Source organism: Pelophylax lessonae (assembly GCF_965119305.1).
Source record: "Pelophylax lessonae genome assembly, chromosome: 12".
NCBI lineage: Eukaryota > Metazoa > Chordata > Amphibia > Anura > Ranidae > Pelophylax > Pelophylax lessonae.
This window is the reverse complement of record NC_138779.1, coordinates 58830885-58855289: the sequence shown is the minus strand read 5'-3', so window position 1 is coordinate 58855289 and position 24405 is coordinate 58830885. Positions and strand designations below refer to the sequence as shown.

The 24405-nt window shown below is 45.4% G+C and overlaps 1 protein-coding gene across 1 annotated transcript; it reads left to right on the top strand.

The window, feature by feature from the left end:
• Positions 1 to 3130: 3130 nt before the first annotated feature.
• Positions 3131 to 24137, top strand: LOC309568797 (F-box only protein 6-like; the record flags this gene model as incomplete). Its single annotated transcript, XM_082274579.1, has 5 exons — positions 3131 to 3389; positions 14224 to 14350; positions 16210 to 16305; positions 18014 to 18149; positions 23852 to 24137. 5 exons carry the CDS (start codon positions 3131 to 3133, stop codon positions 24107 to 24109), a joined length of 876 nt encoding a protein of 291 aa, XP_082130705.1. The 3' UTR covers positions 24110 to 24137.
• Between the last annotated feature and the right edge of the window lie 268 nt (positions 24138 to 24405).

The window sequence follows — 24405 nt, the reverse complement described above, 5'->3', positions numbered from 1 at the left end:
ACAGAGGGGGTCTAGTGCTAGAATTATTGCCCATGATCTGATGTTCACAGCGATACCTCACATGTTTTGGAGGATCGCTGTTTGCATGTGTGTGGGACCAAAACGCGCATTAGCTTTTGCGTGCAAGCAGGGGAGGACAGGGACACTTTCATTTTTTTTTTTTTTCTTTTTGGCTCCTTTCACACGGCCGCTCCGCTGCTTTCCGTGTGTCCGCAAATCATCCTATTTTTTTGCGGATGATTTGCGGACATCAATGTAAGTGAATGGCACTGCGGATGTCAGCGGAATACCATCCGCTGACATCCGATTTTCCTCCTTTCAGTTCTGTTCCGTTTTTTGGAACGGAACAGAACCCCATTTTTCCATCCGTGTAAAAAACGGAAAGGAAGGAAAATCGGATGTCAGCGGTGACATCCGCTGACATCCGCAGTGCCATAGACTTACATTATGTCCGCATATCATCCGCAAACGGATGGGATGATATGCAGGCACACGGAGCGGATGACAGAAATGTCATCCGCTCCGTGGAAAAAAAAAAAAAAAAAAGTCCTGCAGCGGACCTTTCACACGGAGCGGCCGTGTGAAAGGAGCCTTCTGAATTTTTTTTACACAGTTGCTTTAATTTTTTCTTCATCACTTTTGTTGCCGTCACAAGGAATGTAAACATCCTTATGACCGCAATAGGCATGTGAAAGGTGCTCTTTATGGAGAGATTTTGGGTCTGTAAGACTCCAAATCCCTCCTCTGCACGTAAAAACATTCAAAACACCAAGATCAGCAATTCTGAATGCTAGATCCATCATGCACGCCTTTAACGAACTTCAAACCAGGCTTAACTACTTCCAGCCCAGGCCAATTCTGACATTTTTCTGCAACATGGAAAAATCATCAGAACCCCAAACATATACATTTTTTAGGCAGAGGCCCTAGAGATAAAAATGGTGGGTGTTGCAATTTTTTTATGTCACAGTATTTGAGCAGCAATTTTTTAATGCAATTTAAAAAATAAAAAATACACTTTACAAAATACTTTATTTTAATGCAAAAAAAACACAATATCTTACCCATTTTTTTGTAAAATTATAAATGATGTTATGGCATTGAAAAAGATACCTAGCATGTCATGCTTTAATATTGTGCACGCTCGTGGAATGGCGACCAACTCTGATACTTTAAAATGGTAACCTGTGAAAATTTTAAAGCATTACCTATGGAGATTTTTTAGCTACACTGGATGTCTAGTGCTAGAATTATTGTTCTTGCTCTAACGTTCGCAGCAATACCTCACATGTGTGGTGTGAACACTTTTTACTTTATGCACAACCTTAAATGCATTTGCCACTGCACGCGAGCTTGGGGGAACAGGGGCGCTTTAAAATAAGATAAAATGAAATTAAAAAAATTGTTATTTGTTTTACACTGTCCCTTGAATTTTTTTTTTTTTATAACTTTTATTGCTATCACAAGAAATGTAAACATTCCTTGTGATATAAATAAGGCATAACAGGTTCTCTTTATGGAGACATCTAGAGTCTTCTAGATCTCTCCTCTACCCTGCAAAGCATTAGAACAAAAAATGGCTGTGCTTACATCTGCCAAAACCAGAGGTGATGTCATGACTTCGCTTCCAGCCTCCTAGGATCATAGAGATGGCCAGAAAAGATCTGGTCCAGGGCCAGCTCTATGATAAGCCGGCGGCATTGTCAGATTGGATTCTGGGACACCCAATCGCATGGGAGACCCCGGAGAGGGGGCGAGAGGGGACATTCCTAATTAGCTGCTGAGAATGGCTTTTACATAAAAGGGAATCGCTAGCTGAAAATAAATACTGGGATGAAGCCTGCAGCTGCGGGCATCACCCTGGTATACCAACTGAAAGTCATGAACGTCCTATGGCATCCTCCCGGGGATAAGTGGTTAAAAACGTTGATGCAGCCTTTGCTTAAATGATCAGAATGGTACAGTCCAACATGAGCAGTGACATTAGAACTATCTCTAGCAGGCTGCCCAGACATACCTCCAGCAAGGTTGTAGTCCATGTCTGGTGCTCTCCAGAAGCTGGTAGATCTCCAGACTCTCTGTACCTCCAATGGACTGCAAGGCGCAGCAGTCCTCCTCTACAGCAATCACATCCTTCTTTTGAGCGAGAACCTGCATCCTCAGAAACCTGCCTTCCCCCTTTTTAGAATACCAGGTGGATAAGCTGATCACAAAAATCCCGGGAACAGCAAAGTACAGCATTAACCCCTTCCCAGCTTGGGTCAGCCACTTTCTAGCTAGAAAACTGTAGGCATCCTGCTTACAAGCAGATTCTCCCTGCCATCCCAAGTCAACAATGAGTGCACTGGTCACCCGAGGGTTATTTCTGCAGTGCCATTTATAAACCGCAGTAAAAAATAAGCAATTACCACTTTTAGACGTATGGCGGGTGAAAATTGGTTAAAGAGACAAGTGATATAGTCTATAAAAGCGCCCCCTGCCACTGAGATCCCATGTGTTGTCAGTGTCTGAGGCTAGGTGGAGTGGGGATGTCACCCCCTCTATCATTTAAGAATAGAAAAGCCTACTTACAGGCTAGGTGGTCAACAGAAGGAGGTCCCATGTGCCGCTGTACTCTGAAGGACTGGGTTTTCTATGCAATTTGCAGTGCAAGCTTGTATAATGAAAAGAACTGGGGGGTGGGGGGCAACTTGGAAACACGCTGTCACTTTGCCTATTTCCCGCTAAGCCCCACTCTCCTATCTCCACTGTGTCATGACTACCACATTATATATTGGGAAAATATGGTATGCAGCGTCATTTCTGCCCACAGAATAGAGGCACACCAGTTCTACTAGAAAACCCTTTTGTTTTTAAAAAGGCAGTACATCTAAAATAGAGCATCTGAATGCTAAAACATGCATACGGCAAGAGCCAGAGCAATCTGGGTCAGTCTCCAAGGCTACAGGCCACTGGTATATCGCTTGGCTCCTTCATTTAATAAATAGCCTATATAATACAAAGTGACCTTTACAACCTGTCCTGGATTCTTTGAAAACCACTTGGTATGAGCTGAAATAATCCTTTAAAGGAACAAGTTCTTTATTTGCATTACAGGTCCTCTTTAATACATGCCCATTTTTTGTGCAGGATGCTGAATATCACCCATCTCCCAGAGGATGTTCTTCTGGACATTTTCTCTTTGGTTCCACCAATGGACTTGATCCGCCGCTGTCGACTGGTCTGCAGGCAGTGGAGGGACATTATTGACTTAGCGACGTTGTGGAAGATGATATGTCAGAGAATGGGACACATCCCCAAAGACTGGAAACATCAGCCAAAAGACTGGAAGAAGTATACTTATCTCTGCAGCCGCAGACGTAATTTACTGAAAAATACTTGTGCAAATGGTGAGACTCATAGGCATGTTAGTAACGATTATGTGGCAATAGTACTAGGGGCTATTTAGATGTATTGTATGCATATGTGTTTCCACTCCTTTACTGTGCCCATTCAAAGGCTATAGCTGGGGGGTCACCAAACTCTATTGGTTAATGTGTATGTAAAACGCAAAATCTGTTTGCGTATGTTTGGCATCGTGCCTCATTCTTTACAGTTTTCTTAAAGCGGAGTTCCGGTGTAACGTTAAGAAACCATACCCCGTGAAGAAACCATACCTCTCGTCACTTCCGGTCTGAAACAGCAGAGCAGCGCAGCAGAGCGCATGCTCAGAGCCCCGGAGACGTGATTGAACAAGAAAGAAGTGAACAAGTGCGCATGCTCGGAGGGTATGATATGTTAACGGCACGAATACTTGCGGCGGTAACATTAAAACAGTTCTGCTGCAACATCAATCATCTCCTCTCCTCTCCCTGTCACTTCCCTGATCTCCCCTAATAAATATGAAAGCGGCGGCGGGTGTATCTGTGCTCCGTGATCCGCTTTTATATTTATTAACGGAGATCAGGGAAGTGACAGGGGAAGGAGCGGAGATGAGCCATGATGCAGAGGAGCTGTTATAATGTAGCCGCCGCAAGTTCAAGTACCGTGAGAAATCCATACCCTCCGGAAGTAACGAGGGTATGGTTTTCTCACGGGTATGGTTTTTTCACGGAACACCGGGCACAAAAACGATATTTTCTCTGTCGCTCATTGACAGACGTAGTCTTCTTGATTCACAAGAACTGGGTTATGTTGTCTCCGCAGGAGTAGGACTAGGCAGAAAGAAAAAACGTTCTGGCTCCACCCTAGGGGCAGTCCCTGAGGGTATATCCTCTTCCTGTCTGCTACAGAGAATCAGTTTTTTTCTGTCTAGTCAGGAGTAAGGACCTAAGTTCCTTGCTGGGATCTTTTTGGTCCTGGCAAGATTTTTTCTTTAGAAAAAATATTTTTTAGGTAGTTTTCTCCAGTGTTTTTTTCCTGTGAGATCTTCAAGCAAAAACGCCGGACTGGGCGACACTAGTGGTCACCCCAGCCGGCCTACGAGCGCACGCAGACCATTGCATTGCGCTTGGTCGGCCGCGACACATTCAAGTAAGTATGCGGGGCCGGGCGACGGGCTGGATGTTGAGATCCAGTGGTCACCCCGGTTTCTGCCTACGAGCGCGTGCAGACCAGAGCTCCGCGCTGGGTCGGCCGCGACGGAGTCCCATTGGAGGGACTGACCTTGCGAGTTAAAAGTCTCGCTTGGACGCCAGGAACCAGAGAGTCGAGGCGTCCGGAGTGTTCCACAACCCCCCACCCCGGTGGAGAGGGTATTGTGAAGAGAGGGTGCCTGTTGGTTCGGTATGGTGAGTAAACGTTCCCTTTTTTCCTCGTTATGAGGCAGTATGAATTATGGGCCCCTCCATACATGGTCAGTATATATCTGACACTAAAAGTCCCCCTTGTAAATACAGTATGTGTTTGGTGGGAAGTGGACTTGGTTTGAGAGCTAACACTCTACCCAGCAGACTGTAGTATTACAGCAGACATAGGAGGTATAATCCTACCTTAATTGTAGTGTACCTCCTGCAGATCGATAAACCGCCACTTAGCAGAGATGCAGGTGGATGTGCTGGGAAAAACTATTTCGGCGGTCCGCCGCCATTTTGCCGTAGACCAGGTGCATGTATGTCCTCAGGTCACGCCGGCCGCCATGTTTTTGGAGTCTATTGTCTCCTGTATGGGGGCGGCCATGTTTGATGAGCCCAGCTACCTCGTGGAGAGCTGGGAACGCCGGAAGGCGTACACAGGGGGCGGAGCCACGTCCTTCTACCCGGGAAAACGAACACAGCTCTTTCCAGTCTGTAAAAGACAGACGCTGACTGCAGTTGGTTGGAAACTTCTCTGCATCGGGTGGTGAGCCTTGGGGGTCCCTCTCTCTCTCTGTGGGGATCGAGAAGCAGGTACTCTGAGGGGCGCTATTGCGCTAGGGGGAGACACATAAAAAAAAAAAAGAGGTATTTTTTTATTTAAAAAAAAAAAGAAAGTTTTTTGTTTTTTCTGGCAGAGGTGTCCTGAATTAACATGGACCCTGCCACTCATGTATCTCCACCGGATCCCCTCGAGGTGTCTGCAGGATCCTCCAGCACCCCACTGACGGTTGAATCATTGTCAGCTATTATGGAAACTTTTGTGTCCCGGGTGGAAGTGGCTTGTCAGGGACAGGGCGCAAGAAAGCGACCCCCGCCTAACCCCTTATTATCTGAAACTTCGGATTCAGACTCTGAGCCTATTTCTGCAGTTGCAGGTACTTCATCTGGGATTGGTGTCTCGGGTACTGTCTCTTCAGACAGTGAGGAGGATGTTTCGGCATCAGCCATAGCCCGAGAGGAAGCGTTGGTAAACGCACTCATTGTATCTGTTCAAGAAACCTTAAGATTACAGGGTATTCCGTCGGAAATAGCTGAAACTGAAATCCCTTTTGGGACTAAAAAACGCATGAAAATGGCGAAGGTTTTTCCATTGCCCAAATGTTTTGGCAATCCAATCAAAGAAGAATGGAGTCTGCCAAAACGCACCTCTGCTATTTCTAAACGCATTAACAGGTGTTATCCGTTGAGGAAACCCTCATTAAGAAATGGACAGAACCACCTGTGGTGGATTCACCAATTGCTAGATTGAATAAAGCCACGGTTATTCCTTTAGAAGACGCTCCGTCTTTTAAAGATCCAGTGGATCGCAAGATAGAAGCTATGTCTCGCACCATGTTTTCCTTGATTGGATCAGCTTTCAGACCAATAATTGCTATTGGTCTGGTTTCGCAGACTGTAACTGAATGGACCAAGTGGTTACGCCGGGACTTAGAAGAGGTGCCTCAGGCGGTATCAGATTTGTTGGAACAAATGATACAGGGGTTACAGTTTGTGTGTGATGCGGCGTTAGACGCCACTCCATTATTGGCGCAAGCATCAGTTTCAGCAGTGGTTCTCAGGCGTACACTGTGGCTAAAAGGTTGGTTAGCCGACCGAGGTTCCAAAAAAGCATTGGCTAATATCCCCTTTTTAGGAGAGCGTCTATTTGGAGCCAACTTAGATGAGATCATTAAGGATCTCACGGGTGGAAAGAGCACCTTTTTACCACAAAATGTTAAGGGTAAAGGAACTCGTCAAAGACGAGGGCCTTCTTTCTCTGCTCACAAAAAAGTTTTTTCGTCCCGCGGGTGAAAAAATTAAGTCCTCCAAAGCTCCTTCTGGAGGCTTCAGGGGACGTTGGTCGGGCAAGCAAAAGCCCGCCCCCTCCAGACCTGAAGATAAATCGTCCAAAGCCTGAAGGTGCGCCCCCACCCATAATTGGGGTGGGGGGACGTCTTCGCCGGTTCCCGGATCCATGGCTTTCCAGAATCCCGGACAAGTGGGTTTGCGAAGTCATAAGGTCAGGGTACAAGATCGAGTTTCGATCTCTCCCACCGGCGCGATTCTTCCCTTCCAATATCCGACTATCCCCGGATTGTTTAGAAGATCTGCGGAGAGCAGTCACGGATTTACTACAACAAGGAGTGGTAGTCCACGTTCCTTGGACAGAACGTTTTTTCTAGGGTTTTATTCAAACCTATTTACAATACTCAGGAAAGAGGGCAAAGTGCGTCCAATTCTGGACTTAAGGGCACTCAATTCCTTTCTCAACATAAGGAAATTCAAGATGGAATCCATTCGCACAGTAGCAGCCTTCCTGCATCCAGGGGATGTCCTAGCGTCCATAGACATCAAGGACGCCTATCTTCACATTCCCATTTTCGAAGAACATCAGCGGTTTCTACGCTTTTCCGTAGAAGAGAACCACTATCAGTTTGTGGCGTTACCTTTCGGTTTCGCCACGGCTCCTCGGGTCTTCACGAAGGTGTTGGCCCCAATGTTGGCACTACTGCGCCAAAGAGGCATATCGATTCTAGGTTACCTAGACGATCTCCTGCTTCATGCAGAGTCTCCTCAGACCCTGCTACAAAACATAGAAATTACTATAATTTCTTTACAGGAATTCGGGTGGCTGGTGAACCAGCAAAAGTCATTTCTGGTTCCCACCCAGAGGCTCGAATATCTGGGTCTAATTCTAGACACAGTCAGGACAAGAGTTTTCCTTCCGGTAGGGAAACTCCGGAAGATTCAATCAGCAGTCCAGTTGTTACTATCCAACAGCTGGTCTTCCCTTCGGACTTGCATGAGGGTTCTGGGGTTGATGGTGGCTTCCTTCGAAGCAGTCCCATTTGCCCAGTCCCATACCCAAATTCTTCAGCAAGAGATTCTTCTCAGATGGAATCGGAATCCAGAGTCCCTGGACTATCGGATCCAATTGAGCAAACAGACCAGAGAGTCTCTGGTCTGGTGGCTTCGGTCTCCGATGCTCAGCCAGGGAAAGTCATTTCTGCCAATATATTGGACGATAGTGACCACGGATGCCAGCCTATCCGGATGGGGAGGAATTCTCGGTCAGTTATCCGTTCAGGGACTTTGGTCCCCGGAAGAATCCAGGTTACCGATAAATGTATTGGAACTGAGAGCGATCAGACTTTGTCTGATTCACTGGACCGAGCAGCTCCAGGGCAGCCCGGTTCGGATCCAGTTGGACAACGCCACGGCCGTGGCTTATGTCAATCACCAGGGGGGCACCAAGAGTGTCCGAGCGGCCAAAGAAGTGGCTTGCATTCTTCGCTGGGCGGAACGATTTGTTCCAGCAATCTCTGCGGTGTTCATTCCGGGGGTGGAAAATTGGCAGGCAGATTATCTCAGCCGTCAGACTCCGGATCAGGGGGAATGGTCCCTCCATCCAGAAGTTTTCCACCAGTTGTGCCTACGTTGGGGCACCCCGGATGTGGATCTGTTGGCATCACGATTCAACAGAAAAGTACAGAGATTCGTGGCTCGCTCCCGCGATCCTCTAGCAGAGACCGCAGATGCACTGGTCACCCCGTGGGGGCAATACCAGCTAATGTATGCCTTCCCTCCTCTTGGGTACTGCCAAGACTTCTTCGCAGGATAGAGGAGGAAGGAATTCCAGTAATCCTGGCAGCTCCGGACTGGCCTCGTCGAGCTTGATACGCCGACTTGGTCAGACTGGTGGCGGACGTCCCGTGGAGACTTCCTCTCAGGGAGGATCTACTGTCTCAGGGACCGATCTTCCATCCTGCTTTACGATCGCTGGTTTTAAACGGCCTGGTTATTGAGACCCAGGTGCTGAAGGACAAGGGATTGTCAGCTTCAGTTATTCCTACTCTAGTTAAAACAAGGAAAGCGACTTCCAGAAAGATTATCATCGTACATGGAAGTCTTATGTTGTGTGGTGTGAATCCCTTGGGTTCCATCTACATCTTTATTCGGTAGCCCGAATATTGGCTTTTCTGCAACAGGGAGTTGAGCAGAAGCTGGCCTTGAGTGTTATCAAGGGTCTGGTTTCAGCATTTGCTATCTTCTTTCAGAAACCATTGTGGAATGTGCTAGCCCTGACTGTCCCGGGGGTATGTTCATTAAAAAATGACATCTGTGCCCGGAACTCCGCTTTAACCACTTAAGCCCCGGAAGATTTTACCCCCTTCCTGACCAGGGGTTTTTTTGCGATTTTTTTTTTTTTTTTTTTTTTTTTTTTTTTTTTTTTTTTTTTTACTGCATGACTTTGACGGACAATTGCGCGGTCGTGCGACGCTGTACCTAAACGAATTTCACGTCCTTTTTTTCCCACAAACAGTGCTTTCTTTTGGTGGTATTTGATCACCTGTGCGATTTTTTTTTTTTTTTTTTTTTTTTTTTTTTTTTTTGATCATGCGCTATAAACAAAAAAAGAGCGTCAATTTTGCAAAAATAACAATATTTTTCACATTTTTTTATATGAAATTCCCCAAAAAAAAAGTAAAAATCTAAATTTTTTAACATTTTCAGCCAATTTGTTTTATGCTACATATGTTTGGTAAAAAAAATCGCAAAAAGCGTATTTTGATTGGTTTGCGCAAAAGTTATCGCGTTTACTAACAAAGGGAAAGATTTTTATCATTTTTGGTGTTTTTTTTTTTTTAACGCGTAATGGCGGCGATCTGCGATTTTTTTTTTTTTTTTTTTTTTGGTACTGCGACATTGCGGCGGACAGATCGGACCCTTGACTGACATTTTTGACACTTTTGGGGGTACCAGTGACATTACTGCAGTAATCAGTGCTATACATATGCACTGTTACTGCAAAAATGACACTGGCAGGGAAGGGGTTAACTTTATTGGACAGGGAGGGGTTAAGTGTGTCCTAGGGGCGTGATTCTAACTGTGCAGGGACATTGCTATTGGTGTAAAAAAAAAGATCAACGGTCCTACATAGTAGAATCGTCTGATCTTCATTTTTACACCAGGGAGAATGACGGGCGGCTTGTTTACATAAGCCGCTCCGCCTTTCTCCCTTCACCGGAGCGATCGTAGTGTGACCGGCGGACATCGAGTCCGCCGGTCACACGCACTGACTTGTCTGTGAACGAGCCGCGCGCCTCGGCGCGCGCCCGCAATTGCCTCGCAATTCAGTGACAGGCGAGTGACGTACCGGTACGTCACGCTGCCTGGCCGGGGCTGACCGCCGCAGTATATAGTCGTGCGGCGGTCGGCAACCGGTTAACCACTTAAGCCCCGGAGGATTTGGCTGCTAAAGGACCAGGGGTTTTTTTGCGATTTTTTTACTGCGTGACTTTAACGGACAATTGCGCGGTCGTGCGACGCTGTACCTAAACGAATTTGACGTCCTTTTTTTCCCACAAACAGAGCTTTCTTTTGGTGGTATTTGATCACCTGTGCGATTTTTTGATCACGCGCTATAAACAAAAAAAGAGCGTAAATTTTGCAAAAATAACAATATTTTTCACATTTTTTTATATGAAATTCCCCAAAAAAAAAAAAGTAAAAATCAAAATTTTTTAACATTTTTCGGCCAATTTGTTTTATGCTACCTATGTTTGGTAAAAAAAATCGCAAAAAGCGTATTTTGATTGGTTTGCGCAAAAGTTATCGCGTTTACTAACAAAGAGAAAGATTTTTGTCATTTTTGGTGTTTTTTTTTTTAACGCATAATGGCGGCGATCTGCGATTTTTTTTTCGGTACTGCGACATTGCGGCGGACAGATCGGACCCTTGACTGACATTTTTGACACTTTTGGGGTTACCAGTGACATTACTGCAGTAATCAGTGCTATACATATGCACTGTTACTGCAAAAATGACACTGGCAGGGAAGGGGTTAACTTTATTGGACAGGGAGGGGTTAAGTGTGTCCTAGGGGCGTGCTTTCTACTGTGTAGGGACATGGCTATTGGTGTAAAAGCAAAGATCAACCGTTCTACATAGTAGAACGGTCAGATCTTCACTTTTACACAGGGAGAACTGACAGGCAGCTTGTTTACACAAGCTGCTCTGTCTTTCTCCCTTCACAGGAGCGATCGTAGTGTGGCCGGCGGACATCGAGTCCGCCGGTCACACGCACTGACTTGCCTGTGAACGAGCCGTGGCGGGCGCGCGCCTCGGCGGGCGCGCGCCCGCCCGCGATAGGCTCGCAAGTCAGTGACAGGCGAGTGACGTACCGATACGTCACTCTGCCTGGCCGGGGCTGACCGCCGCAGTATATAGTCGTGCGGCGGTCGGCAACCGGTTAAGTAAATCATTTTTTGTGACCAGCACTTCTTCCTGCAGACTTACAGTGCTAAGCCATTGCCTTACAATTAGCAGTAGCGTTGCCAGCCTGCTATGCACACTACTTCAGTTGGCCATTGGGCTCTGTATATGAGAGATGATGCCAAATGTACGAAAAATGGATCTTGGACTTACAGTACATACACTAGTAGAGGAAAGTCAAGTCACTGGCCTGGATGTAAATCACTGGGCTAGATGGAGAGCATTATTATTACTTTGCCAGATAATACAATTTACCATATACTGTAGATATTTAATATGTGTAATAAAACCCAAATTAAGTCTTACTTTCTTTTCTACATAATTTGTAGCTAGGCTGCAAAATAATGTATTTTCTATCACTTTGTGTTCTTAACAGTTTAATTGTCATTTATTTCAGTAATTCAATTCAAAAAGTGAAACTTTTAAATCTATTTCATATAGATTCGTATAGATTAAAATTCACACAGAGTAAAATGTTTCAAGCATTCCTGTTTCTTTCTTTTAAAGCGTTTGTTACCCTAAAAAAAAAAAAAAAAAAAAAACAGATCCTGTTCCCTTAAAGCATGTTATACAGCACAGTGCTTGTGCTGTGTAATTTGGCCCCCCGTATCACCTAAAATACCTGGCTGATCCTGCCAATTTCTACCCTCCTCCCTGTACACTGACCACGGTGTATCATGGCTGCTGAGCTCTGACACCGTGGTCAGCCTATGTGTCCCCGTCATCCGCAGCTATCTGCAGCTCTCCTCTGTCTCCCTCTGTCCTCCTCTCCGCTCCCCTCCCTGCCTGTCAGCTCACTAGCGCCGCTCTGCTCCCCTCCTAGCTGCTACAAAACTATGTGAAATCGGCTTTTTTATTTAATAAAGCACAGGCACTATGATACAGTTTGTAATCTAACAGAGGGGATGATGTAAAGATCACATAGTGGTTTGACAACCACTTTAATTTTGATGATTATGGCTTACAGCTTGTGAAAACGCAAAAATCAGTATCTCAGAAAGTTAGAATATTACATAAGACCATTAAAAAAAAAAAAAAAAAAGATTTTTAACACAGAAATGTTGGCTTACTGAAAAGCATGTCCATATACAGTATAGTATGCACTCAAAACTCAGGGCTCCTTTTGCAAGAATTACTGCATTAATGCAGCCTGTGGCACTGCTGAGGTGTTATGGAAGCCCAGGTTGTTTTGATAGCATCCTTCAACTTGTCTGCATTGTTGGATCTGGTGTCTCTCATTTTCCTCTTGACAATACCCCACAGATTCTCTATGGGGTTTAGGTCAGGCTAGTTTGCTGGCCAATCAAGCACAGTAATACCATGATCATTAAACCAGGTATTGGTACTTTTGGCAGTGTGGGCAGATGCCAAGTCCTCCTGGAAAATGAAATCTGCATCTCCATAAAGATGGTCAGCAGAGGGAAGCATTACGTGCTCTAGAATTTCCTGGTAGAGGGCTGTGCTGACTTTGGACTTGATAAAACACAGTGGACCAACACCAGCAGATGACATGACTCCCCAAATCATCACTGACTGTGGAAAATTTTGCATTTAATTTGGAAATCAAGGTCCCAGAGTCTGGAGGAAGATTAGAGAGGCACAGAATGCATGAGGTCCAGTCTGCATGTAGCACCCTACAGGGTAGGTGCTAGGTAAAGTATAGTGGGCCTTGGCTGCCTAACAGCAGGGCCATGATTTCAGCTGGGCTGTCATGTCTCCCAGGTGTGTCTGCTGAGAGGGGAGTCTCCCCACTGGCTCCATGAGAGGATTCTCATTGGGCAGTGGAGAAAATCCAATCAGAGACACATTTAGGCCTGTATCTACCCCAGAAGGCAGATTCTGCCGCAGAGGATTCTGGGAGTGGGTATAAGTTTGAGGGGAACACTTGATGCAGCGTCTTTGGCGGGAAGCAGAGTCGCAGGAGGGAGAGTACGGCTGTCTCTCCTCCTGTCAGAAGGATCGGGTGTCTCGGGTGGCTGCCAGGGAATCCAGAGAATGCTGAGTTGAGATGCAGAGGGGATCCGGTGTGCCGAGGACCAGTGGAGGAAGAGGGGTTCAGTTCAAAGAAAGCCTGCCAAGGTCGTGAGTACTGTGAACTGTCCCTAGGGGTCTGCCAAGTGTAGAGGGGACCACTCCAGAGAAGGATCCAGGAGTCAGCTAGCTGTAAAGGGGGTGCCTAGTCAGAGGATCCTGAAGTGTAGAGGGGGTGCCAATGGTTGGGCCCTGAAGTGCTAATGTGTGCAGTGTACAGAGTTAGAGTTGCAGCGGCACAAGCAGTGATAAGGAGCTACCTCGGTCAGTGAAGGACTGAAGGAAACTGTTCAGTGACTTTTGAGCTAAATGGAGTGTCAGGAGTCAAGTGTTCTACAGTCCTGGATCTTCTGAGTTAATAAACAAGTTAAAGGCGAAGTTCCAGCACAAGTTCAGCATAACAGTATCTTCAAACGGCAGGAAGCGTTGGTCGGCATTCAGCTGGCGTCAAGACAGCGCCAACGGGCATTTTTGTATAAAGTCCCAGTTAACCTAGTTGAGCCAGAGGGGTATCCCAATCATTTCCCTTCTCCCATCCCCAAAATACAATAAACAAAACCAACCAAAGATGCCGGAGTGGTCATTGTCTCAACTCTCACACCTTGGTTCACAACTTAAATGTGTTGGAAGTGTCACCGGTAACAATGGCCGACCCACGTCAGGCTCAAGACCTGGAAATATTGCTACATGCAGTTTCCAACAAAAGAAGAGGGAATGCCACACTGTGGTAAACATGGCCCTGTTCCAACTTTTATTAGACGTGTTGCTGCCATCAATTTCAAAATGACCTTCTATTTTTCCCATCTAGCCTGACTGCACAACAGGTTAAAAAGTAAGCCCTCCATTGCAATTTAGATGGGAGTCCGCTTTAGGTGTTAGTTTTGCGGATTTGATGGTCACATACTGCATGCGCTTTACGCTTGTGACAAATATGTGATGAAATATCACATACCATAATGTTTCTCTTCCAAACAAAAATTAGTTTGTTTGTCGAAAATGTGGGTAAAACTCTGCTGAAGTTTAGTGCCCATGGTCATATGACAGTAATATTATGTCTCTATAAACTGTATTATTTATTATGTTGTATTTTAATTTGTAACAGAAGGATTCAAGTTCTGGAAGTTGGAGAAAAATGAGGGTCATCGCTGGAAGGTAGAGGTTCTGCCAGGCGAGCATGGACAACGGCCTCCAGATGACACTGTCGCCAAGTACTTTGTAACGTCATTTGAGTAAGTTTGTGAAGGTTCTCATTGATCCATGTCATAGTATATCTAATACTAGTTAGTCATGTCAGTAAGCTATTTTATAATATGTAGTGTAGACAACAATTTGAAAGAACTTCATAGAAAGCATATCCTAAAATGAAAACTCAAGTACATGAGTTACGTATATGGTACATGCTAATGGGTTTGCAGGGCTGCATCTCAGCACTGGGATGCTAAGATCAGTTCCCACAAGATGATCCGTAAAGTGGTAGTCTGGTCAAAATAAAAAATTACATGTATGATCCTGTCAGTACATTAACACAATTGTACAATCATATTGTAATGTGCGGACGGTTTTCTGTTTTAAATGCCACTCTACGTATTAACATACCTCCTTAGACCCATTCTGTACGGACAGTATGCTGACTTAGCACCATCCACAGGCAGTTTAACTCTTCATTAGGCAGGGGAGGACTGGGCCAGGGGGCAGGGGGGCAATTGCTCCCTGGGCCACTTTGATGCCCTGTAAACGGCTGCACCGCTTCTGCCACAGACATGCCTAAAGGATTCCTGGTGAAGAGAAGTAAAAAGTCCCCACCGCTAACCTACTGAGTGCAAGATGAAGACAAGGACAGAGCGCAGGCCCCTTCCCCAAGCATGGATGGTGTAAACTGTGTATTAGCAGAGGCCAGTTCCATGCCCCACTGGAGACTCTCCCTCGGCCAACCCCAACCGAGCTTTCCCAGCTCCCCCCCAACCTTCCCCTGCTGGCCAGGTCAGGAACCCAAATTCGGCCGGTGGGTAGAGAGTCCCTGGAGCGGAGCTTTAGCCTGGAATGCGGGTCAGGAGGAGGCCGGGAAGAGGGAGAGTGGGAGGGGGGACGAGTCGCTGCACCATGGGCCTCTGGATTGTATATGTCCCCTGGGCTGAAAGTTGCACGTCAGCCCCTGTCATTAGGACATAGAAGTTATATCCAACACTATTTTACTTCAGTTATTTGCAGTACAGAAGATCTTTTCCAGTCTTTTGAAGTGTAAGAAGTTAAAGGCTTTCCTAAGCCCTGTCTCTGTAAAGTACTAACACTGACTGGGGGGGGGACATAGAAGAAATGGGGAGAGTCTAGTTAGAACTGAACTAACCAGCACTGAAAGGGAGAGGAGGACAGAAGAAGAAACTAAAATCACATAGGAAACATGTTTTAGTGACCCAAAACCTCCAATAGGTGTCAGCAGACTACAGAACAATAATACCCTGATGCAGTTCAATACAACACAAAAGATACATGTAAGTTGGACAGAACAACCAGAATAAAGTAATTGTAAAGGTAAATTAAAAAACAAAATAAACATGTCTATACTTACCTGCTCTGTGCAATGGAATTGCACAGAGTGGGCGCAAACCTCCTCTTTTCATCTCCCCGGACGGCGCTCCTGCCCCCTTCCCTCTGTCCAGTGCCTCCATGGGGGCACTCATGCATGCTTGCACCCGAGCCCCAATGTTGTGTCTATTGACACAGACAGCGAGACACGGCCCTTTCCCCCACTCCCTCGTCACTGGCTTTGATTGACAGCACTGGGAGCCCCAGCAAAGCCAGCGAGACCCAGAAGTGAGGGGAGAGAAGAGCTGCAGACGTGCATGGTGCTGGATCGAAGGGGGGATGCAAGGAATTCATTAAGGTAAAAAATGTTTAGGCTTTACAACCACTAATGCTTTTAGACAATGAGTTTTTCCATGGAGGAGGAAAGTGCTAGGGGCTGTCTATTTCTGCATTACGCATTCTTTTGTTCCTTTTTTTTAACACCGATGAACATTGACTCCTTTCAATGAAAGCCAGGATACGTTGTACGGGATACCTTGGGTAACTGTTTTTTTGTTTTCCATAGGCTTTGTATCAAGTCTCAGCTTATAGATCTCAGGAAGATGGGATATAATAAGGAATTGATGGACCGGGACCAGCCAGATATCGTTGTCAGAGATTGGTGAGCAATAAAGTTTTTCAAAACTAATAATGATTTAAATGACAAGCTGTATGGAAGTGAACTGCAAATAAATTCACAAATACTTATATGAACATTAAGACTTTGGTCCAGAAACTGACCTGCTGGTTATAGTAACTATTGTGTGCACTTCTACTGAAATGTTACATACAATATTCACCTGTGAATGTTATTGATAGCATACAGAAGCCATTAGATCAGAGGGGGTCAACTTAAGAGTTGGAGGGGGCTCAAATGCAGACCCCAACACTTATAGAGGATTTTCACACCTCAACAGCCAAAGATTTTTTGCAGTGTATTGCAATGCGCCTTGAAGAAGTTGGAGTACAATAACCCCCATTATTAATGTAAGTGAGAGCAATAATAACCCCCTGCATTGGTGACAGTGAGTGCAATAATAACCTCAGCATTGTATCAGTGAGTTCAATAATAACCCCCAACATTGGAGTTAGTAAACAGGCCTGGACTGGCCATTGGGCACACCAGGCATTTGCAGGTCCAGAGCCATTGGGCCACATGTCCCAGGGTAGGGACAAGGTGTGGGCAGAGAGGGCACATGCCCAGCGTTCAGTTGGTGTAATGGCGAGGAAGGAGCATCAGTAGCGTTGCTAGCGCCAGGTATCCAGCTGCTGCCCTTAACAACCCCCAACATTGGTGTTAGTGAGTGCAATAATAACCCCCAGTACTAGTGTCAGTGGACACATAATAACCCCCAGCACTGGTGTCAGTGGACACATAATAACCCCCAGCATTGGTGTCAGCGAGTGCAATAATAACTCCCAGCACTGGTGTCAGTGGACACATAATAACCCCACATCCAAAGAAATGTTTGGCATTTTGCGAAGGCCAAGGCTCCAGGTTCTGATGGGTTACCTGTGGAGTTTTATTCCCATTTCTCTGATATTTTGGCTCCCAGATTGCTCAGTGTGTATGAAGCTGTGTCAGTGAGTGCAATAATAACCCCCAGCACTGGTGTCAGTGGACACATAAAAACCCCCAGCATTTGTGTCAGCGAGTGCAATAATAACTGGTAGCATTAATGTCAGTGAACACAATAACAACCCCCAACATTGGTGTTAGTAAGTGCAATAATAACCCCCAGCACTGGTATCAGTGGACACAATAATAACCTCCAGGATCGGTGTCAGTGGGCACAATAATAGCCCCCAACATTGGTGTCAGTATACACAGTAATAACTACCAACATTGGTGTCAGTACTACATCCCCCCTCCCCAGGTTGGTGGTCACTGGCAGTAAAATGTAACTCCCCCACCCACTGCATTGAAGGTTAGTGGCAGTGAAAAATAACCCTCCCTCCCCTCCTGCACTGTTGGTTAATGGCAGTAAAAAAATTAACTCTCCCTGTATTGTTGGTCAGTGGCAGTAAAGTTAACCCCTCACCCCCCTTTGTATTGGTAGTCATAACCCCTCCCCCATATTGGTGGTGCCGCCATTGGGCCATGTGTTGGGCACCAGGGCTTAAGATGTGCTTTAAGTTGAACATAAAACTTAAAAGACATTGTCATCTTTGTCTCTTTATGCCCAACTGCCATTGATGGGCAGCAGATAGTGGGGGTACAGGTGAATATCAGATCACTCTGACTATGACCACATCAAAGTCATAGCAGGAGCTCTTCTTTCAGGAAATGTTTTAACTTGTACCATTATTTCCTTTGGATGTCTTTACAGGTTTGCAGCTAGGGCAGACTGTGGCTGTCAGTACGAAATAGAGGTGCATCTGTTGTCCGAAGATAAGAAGGTTCTCTGTAAATTTTCCCCGGAGCCGGTATTTATACCGCAGTGGAGTGATGCCCATTGGCAGGAGGTAGGGAGCCATTGCATCCAATTTTGTTAAAGGGTGATGATGTGGTCACAGCCATTTGGCATTTTGCGAAGGCCAAGGCTCCGGGTTCTGATGGGTTACCTGTGGAGTTTTATTCTCATTTCTCTGATATTTTGGCTCCCAGATTGCTCAGTGTGTATGAAGCTGCGTTTGAGGACTGTGCCCTACTGGAGTCTATGCGCGAAGCCCTAATTGTTCCCCAAGCAAGGGAAGGACCCCCGCTTCCCGGAATCCTACAGGCCTATTTCTTTGCTCCAAAGTGACATCAAAATCTTGGCCAAAATCTTGGCCTTGCACCTTAACAAGATAATTCTTTCCATCATCCACTTCGATCAGACTGGCTTCATGCCTGCAAAGAACACTGCGTTCAACACTAGACACTTATTTATGAACATTCAGGCATCCCATCGACTGTGTGGGCTCCAGGGTGGTGGGGATGTTGGACGCCGCCAAGGCCTTTGGCTCTGTGGAGTGGCAATTTCTTTGGCATTGCCTCCATAGGTTTGGTTTTGGACCCAATTTTATTAAATGGCTTACCATTCTGTATCACCAACCCCGGGCTAGGGTGGTGGCTAACGGCTGGACATCTAGGCCGTTCTCCCTTTCTCGGGGAACACGGCAAGGCTGCCCCATCTCCCCTCTTCTATATGTCCTAGCGGTAGAGCCCCTCGCGATAGCCATACGTTCTGACTCTGACATTCGCGGACTGCTCTGTGGTGACTTTGAAGAATGAATAGGCCTCTATGCTGAAGATATGGTCCTGTATTTAGCTGACTCTGCTGAAAGCCCTACAGGTTATTCAACAGTTTGGAAACTGTTCCGGACTTACGGTCAACTGGGACAAATCCCAGATTCTCCCTATAGATGTGTTCCCTCCATCTGCTGATCAAACTGCCTTCCCACTGGCCCGAGTAGCCTCCATTAAACACCTTGACTGACTACATCCCACTAAATGTTCAGCTGCTATATGACCTTGTCAAGGCCAAAACCCAGTCTTGGGCATGTTGGATAAGGCAAAATTATCCTTTTGCCTTAAATTCTTTATGTTCTGTGGCACTCCCCTACCTATTTCCCCTGCAAATACTTTGTTGTGTTAGATAGACTGTTGAAATCATTTATGTGGGGCACAAGTAGACACAAACTGGCATGGAGACATACACAAATACCCACGTAGCTGGGAGGCATGGCTGTTCCAGACTTTGTAGCCTACTACCTCGCAGCCCAACTTTCTCACTTTTTTCATATTGATAAACAGGAAAATCACAGGTATCTGGCACTGGTTAGTCACAGAACTGGTACACGACTCCCGCACCCTTTGTGTGATATTTTGCGTGGAGTGGGTGGCTCCCCGGCGGCCTCTGATCGTGTCGGCCTCCTATTCCAACACAGAAGGGTCTGGGACTTAGTGGTCTCCAAGACAAGGGATGCTAGGTTTCATTCCATGGTTGGCCAAGGGTGTTTACCTGCTTTCCCACCTGCTTCTTAACGGCAACATTAAACCATTCGCCCTTCTTCAGGAGAAGTTTCAGCTCCCTGCTTCTATGCACTTTCACTATCTGCAGGTGAGACATGCACTCCGGGCATCCCCCTGTGCTGTCTTCTGTTGATCTCCTGGATGTGCTTAGGGGACGGGACCATCAGAAACTTATATCTATTCTATATAATATGCTGCTTTCCAAGTCTATGACCAACCTGGCATATGGTGTCAGAACATTGTGGGTGGTGGATGTCGGGGAGCTGGATGAGGATGACTGGTGTGACGCCCTGGAGGCCTGTACTCTTGTGTCTCCGAAGCTTTCTGATAGGCTCACACAAATTTATATAACACACAGATCGTACCTTACTCCGGTGAGAATGGCTAGGCTTGACCCCTTTAGGTCATCCAGATGCCCTAAGTGTCTTCTGTTCCCAGGTACTTTCGGACATCTCCTATGGCACTGTCCACGCATCCAAGGTTTCTGGATGCAGGTGATCCAGTTCCTACATGACCGCATGGCTTCCCTGGTATCCCTGGACCCCAAGGTGTGCCTCCTGGGCATATTCCCGGATGAGGACCTTGATAAACACACACTCTGCTTCCTCCGTGAAACCTTATTCAGTGCTAGAAAGCTAATAGCTCGTACATGGATACAATCTTCCCCACCTACCCTGGCCTCCTCGCTCGCTGCTGTCAACACCACTCTCCCCTACAAAAAGTTATTTACATTCATAGAGGATAACCGAAAAACGCTTTCACAAGATATGGGACAGGTGGCTCGAGGCCTCAGCTACATGCACCCTCTGAGATTTATTGTGTAGCTGGTCCTGTTGCTTACTATTTCTCTCATGGCCCATTCCCCTTCTGCATTTTCGTTGTACTGCTGTATGACCTTGTTGGTGCTTTTACTATGTACTTCCCTGGATGGCTCCTGGTACATGCTTGCTATGTGCTTGCCTTAGAATTCTCATTTTCACTCGCTCTATTTGGTAAATGTTCTTTATGGTTGTAATGTCATTTTCGCTGCTGTTTGTACTTTTTTTGGCATGTGTTATTTTTTTTCTACATGGTTATGCACATGACTCCATAAACGTTTGTTCAAAAAAAATTTGTTAAAGGTTTGCATATCCACGTAACTGCTGGTTTGTAGCACAGATATATAAATTTACGAAGGCACTAATGATATGTAATGCTGTTAAGAAAGCCCAGCACTAGCTTCATAATTTCTGGCAAAGTTTGCTAAATCACTAGTTTATCCAAGAACGGGCAAACTTTCTGCATTAATTATTGGCTGACACGGTACAATACTTTACCAAAACCCTAATTAGTGCATTTTTACTGTCTTTGCATGCTTCTAATTATTCAGGTCTTTTTAGCACTTAACTCCTTTCATCTGAGACTTTATGGAGTTAGAGAAGAAGTTTCATAAGCAATAAAACCTTAGCTGCTGGTCTAGTGGTTAATGTAGAAATACTTATTACTGATTGTGTAAAGAAACCCTGTATGATTTTGCAAAAAATCAATTACTTTTTCTCTTCCATTACTACCTGCTATAAGCCCAATTTGTTGGCGTTCCTATTTAACACAAGCAGAGCTTGGTTGATCCCAACACCTCTGCTGTGGCCGCACATATTGGGTACACCTGATGTGTGTATAACCATCCTGGGCCTGTGTTTGGATAGGTAACAAAGGCAGGAGGACAGAGATGATGTCTTTCGAAACAATGGGGTTCTGGTGTTGGTGAGACTGGTTTAGGTCTCTGGCTGCTGCCTCATTAAAAGCGACTCAGAGATACTCTGGGGGATGTTCTAGAACAAGTTTAGAGGCATGCCCAATGTAGAAGTGAGTCACAACTGAGGTTAGATTTCTAGTAGTTTTATTGTAGTAATAGGTTTATTAAAGCCATTAGCTCACATGTAAAAAAAATCCAATGTGTTTCAGGGGAATTGCCTCCCCCTTCATCAGGGCTGTGGAGAAAGATGTGGTCGGTACAAGTCTGGAACCTGAGATAAGAGCTTTTTTAGTGCTGTCAGATTGTAGCATCTCAGTTTGGAAGGGAACCCCTGGTTGCCACAAATTGCCACTCATTTCTACACTGAGCGTGCCTCTAAACCTGTTCTAGATCATTAGTACTGGTCCAATCTGTATAGCAAAGATAATCAAGTCACGCTAATCCTTAATATAAAGACCAAATAAAGGTCCATACAAAAAGTCCAAAGTGAATAAAATTGATGTGTAGAACCAGTGATTTCATTTCAGGCTCCCAATGGTAATATGCTTACCAAAAAGCTGAATAAATAAGGCAAGGAATCCAAAACCGAGATCTTGACAACTTGATTGTGGAAAACCTTGGTTGGACTCGCAAAGTTATGTGATGTGGAGTCATGGAATTAAATAAAAAGAAAAAAACACCATAGCGTAAAACCCCACAATAAATGTATTGTAGTAGTTTATAGGGTGCTCTCAAAAAGTGATAAATACACCAGTGTAAACCAATAGCCAGTGAAAAATTCCAAATCAAACTAAAGTGAAGGAGTGAATAAGTGAAATTCCTCCACCGATATTTGTGCTGCTTACCAGAACACAAATTAAATGGACACAAAGATACATCAAAAAGAGTAGAGCCCGGTGAGGAAACGACACATGTAGGTAATCCTTACCAGAAAACAATCAAGGCAATCACATACACCAATTGACAAACTGATGTTCTATCCGCCACCGTAAATGATGCCTCTTACCAGTTTTAAAATGTAAAAGCACTTGCAGAAATTCAGAGATTTAGGAGAATATCGCAGGCTCCAAACTGAATGCTCCAAAAAGCCCCCAATGGATGCCACTGCCATAAAAAGAAAAGGGGATCCATAGTGTAAAAATGTACTAACTTTTTATTTTGTAAAAAAGGTAACAAACTCACATGCAGGAACACAGATATCGCTTGTATAAGCCGCCGGCTGGACGGCTGCGCACATCCGCACTTCCTGGACGCTCTAAGGAATGACGTCAGTACGCCGTGACCTTATGCCGTTTTGTCACAGATGACGTTTTCACCTTTGAAAACGTCATCTGTGACGAAACGGCGTACTGATGTCATTCCTTAGAGCGTGGTGTATTTATCACTTTTTGAGTGCACCCTATCACCTACTACAATACATTTATTGTGGGGTTTTACGCTAAGGCATTTTTTTCTTCTTATTTAATTCCATGACTCCACATCACAAAACTTTGCGAGCCCAACCAAGATTTTCCACAATCAAGTTGTCAAGATCTCGGTTTTGGATTCCTTGCCTTATTTATTCAGCTTTTTGATAAGCATATTACCATTGGGAGCCTGGATTGAAATCACTGGTTCTACACATCAATTTTATTTTATTCACTTTGGACTTTTTATATGGACATTTATTTGGTCTTTATATTAAGGATTATCGCGACTTGATTATCTTTGTTTTATTTGAGTGTGGTCACACTTGAAGTTGCAGCTTTATTTAAATTCCACTAGTGCGGTTACTACACAAACAATCTGTATAGCAGACTATACAGGGAAGCTTCCTGCAGAACTGTGCAAATGGGAACAAGTGCTGGCACAACCCCGCACGGCTATTGACTGGAGATCAGGCAAGGCTTACTTGTTTCTACCCCCTCTGGTGGATTTTTTTCAAGCACTTGCTCCTAGACACCTCCTCCCTCTGCATGCGTTGTGATAGCGCTGGTCTGGGACCAGTGCCTGTTGTTGGAGACAAGCTCTGTCATTCAGGGCTAATTAATCATTCATATCCTACAGAAAACAAGGTGACAGCAGTGGAGGGAAGAGGGCGCGCTGTCGGCCATGCCAGGTTGGATCCACCATGCCTATCAAAACAGGACAAAGTTCTACATTGGAGGGACAGGATAAAAAAGAGGTGTATAGTGAGACTTCTTCTCTAGGTCTGCTATGGTTCTAAGAAGCTGCACACAAGGAATATCAGAAAAGAGAGGAGATTGTGTCATGTAACAGAAAAATACTTATGATGTTTTATATGCACTTGAAAAAGACATTTTTAAAAAGTTTGTTTTTAACATTGAGCATATTGAAATCTCCCTGCATACAGAAATAATTGTTAGATGGGCCAGTTAGAAATCCCAACAAGTCTTGAGACCATGGTCACCTGTACGTATGGGTGTGAATATCTATAAACCTACTTCTTACATGTACTGTCTCCTTCCTCCTTAGATGTCTCACACGTTTCGGGACTACGGACCAGGAGTGCGCTATATATACTTCAGTCATGGCGGGAAGGATACGCAGTGGTGGGCTGGCTGGTACGGGATACGTGTCACCAATACCAGTGTCACCATAGAACCAGAGGATCTGACAGCGCAGCCTGTGACACCGCAGCCTGTGACACCCCACACCACCAAGTACCATGGAGATAAAAAACAAAATCAAAGAGGAAAATCGAAAAAAAAGTCTTGCAAGCTCTTTAAGTGAATAAAATGAAGAAGTTCAAGTGTTTGTAAACGTAGGTTTTCAAAAACCTTCTGCATGCAGCTCCCCTGCAGCACCCCCCCCCCAATACATACCTGAGCCCCAGCTCAGTCCAGTGATGTGCATGAACGTTGAGGCTCTCCTGGGTCTCTCACTCCTGATTGTCAGAGATACAGGAACCAGTGAAAGGGGGGTGGGCTGAGCCCTGCTCTGTGTGTCTCAAGGACACACAAAACAGGGCTCACGAGAAAGCCCACTTGAGTGCAAGCAGCTTGCTTTGGAGGGCACTCGGCAGGGGG